This window comes from Bombina bombina, chromosome 2, assembly GCF_027579735.1.
Source record: "Bombina bombina isolate aBomBom1 chromosome 2, aBomBom1.pri, whole genome shotgun sequence".
NCBI lineage: Eukaryota > Metazoa > Chordata > Amphibia > Anura > Bombinatoridae > Bombina > Bombina bombina.
Genome location: NC_069500.1, coordinates 1,305,298,889 through 1,305,305,769, shown reverse-complemented (window position 1 = coordinate 1,305,305,769; position 6,881 = coordinate 1,305,298,889). Strand labels below are relative to the sequence as shown.

General features: G+C 37.3%; 1 protein-coding gene across 1 annotated transcript in view; it reads left to right on the top strand.

Annotated features, from left to right (window-relative positions):
• Nucleotides 1-6,881, top strand: part of STX18 (syntaxin 18) — a 523,329-nt gene that overhangs the window by 384,949 nt on the left and 131,499 nt on the right. Inside the window, exons 4-5 of the mRNA XM_053704146.1 lie at nucleotides 5,855-5,932; nucleotides 6,022-6,088. Of these exons, the coding sequence (XP_053560121.1) occupies nucleotides 5,855-5,932; nucleotides 6,022-6,088 (145 nt within the window). The remainder of the gene's footprint in view (nucleotides 1-5,854; nucleotides 5,933-6,021; nucleotides 6,089-6,881) is intronic.

Below are 6,881 nucleotides of genomic sequence, written 5' to 3'. Positions count from 1 at the left end.
TACAGTAAATGTTATGTTATTATTTGCATAGTACTACAGGTAGAGTACAAAAAAAATGTTATTTTATTACAGTACAGTATAGGTACAGTACAGTAAATGTCAGTACAGTAATAGTATTTGCACAGTAAATGTTATGTTATTATTTGCACAGTACAGGTACAGTACAGTAAAGGTTATTTTATTATTCATACTGTGATGATACTGTATTAGTAAAGGAATTTAATTTAAAACAACTCTGGTGTTATTGTTATTATTAATCATGAAATGTCAGCCCAACACATCACACAATAGACCATATTATTTACATGCCATATATTTTGTCCGACTTACGTCCAAATCGTCTTACGACCGGAAGGTCAGAACGTAACGCGGTCGTAAGTCGACGAGTATCTGTATATATATATATATATATATATATATATATATATATATATATATATATATATATATATATATATATATACACACACACAGTATCTCACAAAAGTGAATACAATCCTCACATTTTTTAAAATATTTATTATATATTTTCATGTGACAACACTGAAGAAATGACACTTTGCTGCAAAGTAAAGTAGTGAGTGTACAGCCTGTATAACAGTGTACATTTGCTGTCCCCTCAAAATAACTCAACACACAGCCATTAATGTCTAAACCGTTGGCAGCAAAAGTGAGTACACCCCTGTAGGCAAGACACACTTTGGAAATGTCCAAGTTGGGCCCAATTAGCCATTTTACCTCCCCAATGTCATTTGACTCTTTAGAGTTACAAGGTCTCAGGTGTGAATGGGGGGGAGCAGGTGTGTTAAATTTGGTGTTATCGCTCTCACACTCTCTCATACGGGTCACTGGAAGTTCAACATGGCACCTCATGGCAAAGAACTCTCTGAGGATCTGAAAAAAAGAATTGTTGCTCTAGATAAATATTGCCTAGGCTATAAGAAGATTGCCAAGACCCTGAAACTGAGCTGCAGCATGGTGGGCAAGACCATACAACGGTTTCACAGTTTTCCACTCAGAACAGGCCTCGTCATGGTCACCAAAGAAGTTGAGTGCACATGCTCAGCGTCATATTCAAAGGTTTCTTTAGGAAATATACGTATAAATGCTTCCAGCATTGCTGCAGAGGTTGAAGGTGTGGGGTGGTCAAGCCTGTCAGTACTCAGACCATACACCGCACACTGCATCAAATTGTTCTGTATGGCTGTCGTCCCAGAAGGAAGCCTCTTCTAAAGATGATGCACAAGAAAGCCCACAAACAGTTTGCTGAAGACAAGCAGACTAAGAATATGGATTACTGGAACCTGCTCTGATGAGACCAAGATAAACTTATTTGGTTCAGATGGTGTCAAGCATGTTTGGCGGCAACCAGGTGAGGAGTACAAATACAAGTGTGTCTTGCCTACAGTCAAGCATGGTGGTGGGAGTGTCATGGTCTGGACCTGCATGAGTGCTGCCGGCACTAGGGAGCTACAGTTCATTGAGGGAACCATGAATGCCAACATGTACTGTGGAATACTGAAGCAGAGCATGATCCCCTCCCTTCGGAGACTGGGCCACAGGGCAGTATTCCAACATGATAACGACCCCAAATACACCTCCTAGACAACCACTGCCTTGCTAAAGAAGCTGTGGGTAAAGGTGATGGACTGGCAAAGCATGTCTCCAGACCTAAACCCTATTGAGCATCTGTAGGGCATCCTCAAACGGAAGGTGGGGGAGCGCAAGGTCTCTAACATCCACCAGCTCCTTGATGTCATCATGGAGGAGTGGAAGAGGACTCCAGTGGAAACCTGTGAAGTTCTGGTGATCTCCATGCCCAAGAGGGTTAAGGCAAAGCTGGAAAATAATGGTGGCCACAAAACATATTGACACTTTGGGCCCAATTTGGTATTTCCACTTAGGGGTGTACTCACTTTTGTTGCCAACGGTTTAGACATTAATGACTGTGTGTTGAGTTATTTTGAGGGGACAGCAAATTTACACTGTTATACAGGCTGTACACTCACTATTTTACATTGTAGCAAAGTGTAATTTCTTTAGTGTTGTCACATTAAAAGATATAATAAAATATTTACAAAAATGTGAGGGGTGTACTCACTTTTGTGAGATACTGTATATGTATGTGTGTGTATATATATATATATATATATATATATATATATATGTATATATGTATATATGTGTGTGTGTGTGTGTGTAAACCCTTTCATAAACCTTCCATAATTGGTCGTAGGGACTTGTCTTTTTCCTCCCTTTATGGATCTACTATATACTCCTATTCCTTAATCTCTGCTGATATGTTTCAGTACTGGTTTGCTGTCTGCTGCTTATTTGCTGGTGGAAGAGTTTCTGTTTGTAAGTATTTATTAAACATTTTAGACACTCTATAGCTATGTTATGGGCACTTTTTTATTTTATATACATATTTGCTAATATATATGGCCCTGGGACAGAATCCTTTACACTACTCCCTTGCTGTTTTGCACGCATCCGCTTTTTTGGAGCGCTTACTTTAAATTTTGCGCTTCAGCTTTTTGGTTGATGCATGTTTCGGATGCATACGTCAGGATAATGCTTGTTGAGTTAGCTCACGTCTCTTAAGTCTTTCTATAGTTCTTTTGCGTGTCAGCCGGTTTATGCATGTCAGGTTAGCACACATTCTTCCTCGGCTATGCGCACACCGGGTTTTTGGCGTGCTAAATTGCTTAAAGCTGTTAGTTATTTTTGCATGTGTTTAATTCTTTCTAATGAGCTTTATCTGTCCTTCAGATGTTACGTTAATGTCCCCTGCTTTGTTTTGCAGTTTGGCTTAGCGCACATTGTACTTGTGAGTTTATATAAAAAAAAAGCTCCTCAAGAGCTTTTTAAGGGAGTTATCATTTTAATTGCACTGCTTTGCTTTAATGGAGCAGTCTGATTTTGTGCTTAAATCCACCCAAGAAACTGAGTCCCCTGAACACCTTTCTAACATTGAGTGTACTCATTGTAAAAAAGCTGAGGTGCCTTCTCAAGATAAATTATGTGACTCATGTTTAGAATTGTTATTGCAATTCTGTTTGCACGTATTCATAGAAGGCTTCTTCAACTTTGTATGCTACGTCAATGGTGCGGATATTATACTCTGCTGTCTCCAAGGATTTTTAGGATGTTAGTACATGTCAGTCTCTAACAGGTGGCTTCTTTTGCTCATCCTGCCTGGACTGTATTCACTACAGATGCAAGTCTCTTGGGTTGGGGAGCGGTTTTGGGGTCTCTCAGAGCACAGGGAGTTTAGGATCCTCGGTAGGTGAGGTTGCCAATAAATCTTCTAGAACTTTGTGCAATTTTCAGGTCTCTTCAAGTTTGGCCTCTGATGAAAATAAATCAAAAAATCAAAAAGAGTTAAAGACAATCAAATCAGTGAAATGTTAAAAAAAAAACTTGTATCAATATGTATTGTACATAATAGTTAATAATCTAGTATACCACCGGTGATTAAAAAGACCTTGAGTCAATCTGGCTGTTATGTCCTAAAAAAGCCTTGACCTGAAAGTATTTTAATCCACTTTGTGCTCCATTGGTGTTTTACAGTTAGTGATATAGTTACCCAATAGCCACTTCACAAGCCCACTGCCACACTTTCACAGCTCACTTTTCACAGTAATTGGCCCTACTCTTAATGCCTACCTTCCACGGTACCCGATGTTGCACTTTCTTACAAGGTGTAGTCACCAACCTCTTTTGGCGCTCCATGCGTACAATGTTGCACTTTCTCATCGGGCATAATTACCAACTTTCTTCTGTGTTCCGTGTGTTCTTGGCATGTGCTGCTCTCAAATAAGTCCAAAAATTACTCATAGACAAATAACCGATAATAATAATATCTATAGAAGTCTGAGTAAGTGCCTGTAGGGGGCACAAAATGCATAAGCCTTCTGTCTTTGGCCCACCTCCATGGTCTGTACAGCATTTTTCTTGTCCTATGAACTTTTTCGTATTTTGTATTTTTTTTATACACAATACATATTTGGACTTATTTGCACCTTTGCGTAGTGCCTAATACTTCCTAATAGTGCCTAATACTTCCTTTCCTTGAATACCCGCTTTCCAGCTACGGCACTCCAGGACATAGTGTTTTTGGGTGACTTTTGTGGATTTCCAGTTTGGGGCCGGTTGTGTGCTGGAGCTGCTGGGACCGCACTTTGTTGTTATTGTAAAAGAGCAATTCCTGTTTAGTCTCGGCAATACATATTCCAGGGGTGAACTACTGGGAGGCAGACATTCTCAGTCTTCAATCTTCACATCCAGGTGGTGTTCCATCTTTGTGTCCTAATCCTAAGAATGCTTCAGAGAGATCTTTGCATGTTTTTTGAACGTGGTTAGAGCATTGAAATATTGCACTAATGCTACTAAGGACTTTAGACAAACTTCTTGTTTGTTCATTTATTTTTCTGGTCCTAGGAAGTGTCATACATTCTCTGCTTTTTCTTTGGCCTTTTGTTTGAAACTTTTAATTCACAAGGCTTACTTGGAGGCAGGTCAGCCCTTACTGCAGCAGATTACTGCTCATTCTACTAGGTCCGTGGCCACTTCTTGTGCTTTCATAAATGAGGCTTCAGTTGACGAAATTTGCAAGGCCATTTTTTAAATCCCTCCCTTTTATGTTATTAATCGTGGACTCCACAGCTTGGCTATTAGTTCCCAGGAGTAATAGTTTGTGGACTATCACCACCTGTATGAAAGAAAACAATTTATGCTTACCTGATAAGTTAATTTTATTTCATGGTGGTGAGAGTCCACGAGACCTCACTATTTTATTATAGGGCTCTTGGAGTTTGGGAATCTTTGCCTCCTCCTAGTGGTAGAGAAAAGTAATTCCCAGGATTAAAGGATCGTGGACTCTTGCCACCATAAAATAAATTAATTTATCAGGTAAGCATAGATTACGTTTTTTATTAACAATTAAAGCTGAGGGCATGAGCGAAAAATATGTTATATATATCTCTACCCTTGCTGCAGTTTCATCAACAAAGATGGTCCTTGATATATGGATAAAACATTGTTTTTTTTATTTTTACTAGGAGTCATATACCATCTTGATAATATCTTTAAAATATTTCTACCATACTGGCTGATACTGAAGATCTTGAAAGTTTGTCAAAAATGTTGTACCAAAGTTTTGGGTTGATATTCTTTTTCACAGCTTTTCAGGGCGAATTTTTAATTGTAACCATCACCCAGGGGTGGAAAATATCCAATCTCCTGACATTCAAAAATTTAAGTATACTTACCATTCTAACACTTGCGCAAAAGCAAGCCAGCAACCATAATGATTTATTTTTGTTTTGTTTTTGTCCACGCTGATCATGTAGTGCAGAGAAAATGGTTTGAATCCCATGTGTTATTTTGTTAGGTGTTTACCTTGATTACATTTTGAACAAACTAGACCCTTGAGCCCCAAAGCTGCATTTGCACCTTTATAAATGGGGCCTATATATTTGTTTGTTTAAATTGATCAAAGTATTTGTGAGTTAAAAAAGAACCCAACAAAAGCAAAACCCTTTAAAAAACTGTAAACATGTTTACTGTAAACATTTTAGGTTGTTTAGTTCAATTTTGTTTATTATTTATTTATTGAATGTTATGATTAATCTCTAAATGTGTAGCATTAACATTTCTCTTATTCTAGAGCAATAATTTGCTCCTCAGATTGATTCCCTGATTATACATAAGCAATCATTCATGAAACATGCAAGAGGTTAATAAGATGCAGGTTTCACTAAGCTAATGTATTAAGTTGACGTTAATCTTTGGGGTTGTTACATATTTGAAAATTCCACTGTTAAATTACATTTTATCATTTTTGTTACAGCGTGTAAAGATATACTGTCTGTGCAAGTAAAGGAACATAGAAACGCCATTTTGGATTTCATCGAAGACTATTTAAAAAGTAGGTAGGATCTTTATCTGTAAGTCATGGATTGTTAATCATTAAAAAAACATGAATATGCAATTGATTTTCTTCTTTTCTATGACTAGGAGTATGTAAGCTGTACTCAGAGCAGCGCGCCATCAGAGTGAAACGCGTGGTGGATAAAAAACGATTGTAAGTATTGATACAGGAAGTGAAAATTCTACCGGTAAGTGGTACTCTGACGTGTTATTAAGGGGCAGTGTTATGTGTATAATTTATATCTGAATTGCTGTACAGGTAGCCCTCATTTATCAATCATTTGTTTTACAATAAGAACTGTTACAGCACTGACAATCATATGATAAGAAAATTACATATTTCACTTTAAACTCTCTCAAGAAAGGATAAATTACTAACAATGCGTCATTTTCTGAAACCTTTTGAGATTTTTAAGGCATTAATATTTTTTTTTTCACAGAAATTGAACAGAATTTTCAGTTCTCCAACATTTAGTGTTTTGTAGACGACTTATTTTGTATAGATTATGTTGTTTACAAATGACAGCGTGCGCACATATAACTAATAGTTTTAGTGGTTTTGCCAAAGATGGCAATATTTAGATTTTTTTTGTTAAGGTGCAACACACTAAGATCTGGATTTGCACAGATTTTAAAGGGACATAAAACCCAAATTTTTTTCTTTCATTATTCAGAGAGAGAATTTTTTTTTTTTTTAAATTTCCATTTTACTTCCATTATCACATTTGCTTTGTTCTCTTGTTGAAGAGATATCTAGATAGGTAGCGTGCACATGTCTGGGGCAGTACATGACAGGAAATAGTGCTGCCATCTAGTGCTCTTGCTAATGTATAACATTGTTGCAAAACTGCTGCCATATAGTACTGCAGACACGTGCACACCCCTGAACTTATTTTCCTGCTTTTTAACAAAGGATAACAAGAAAACAAAGAAACATTTCTAATAGA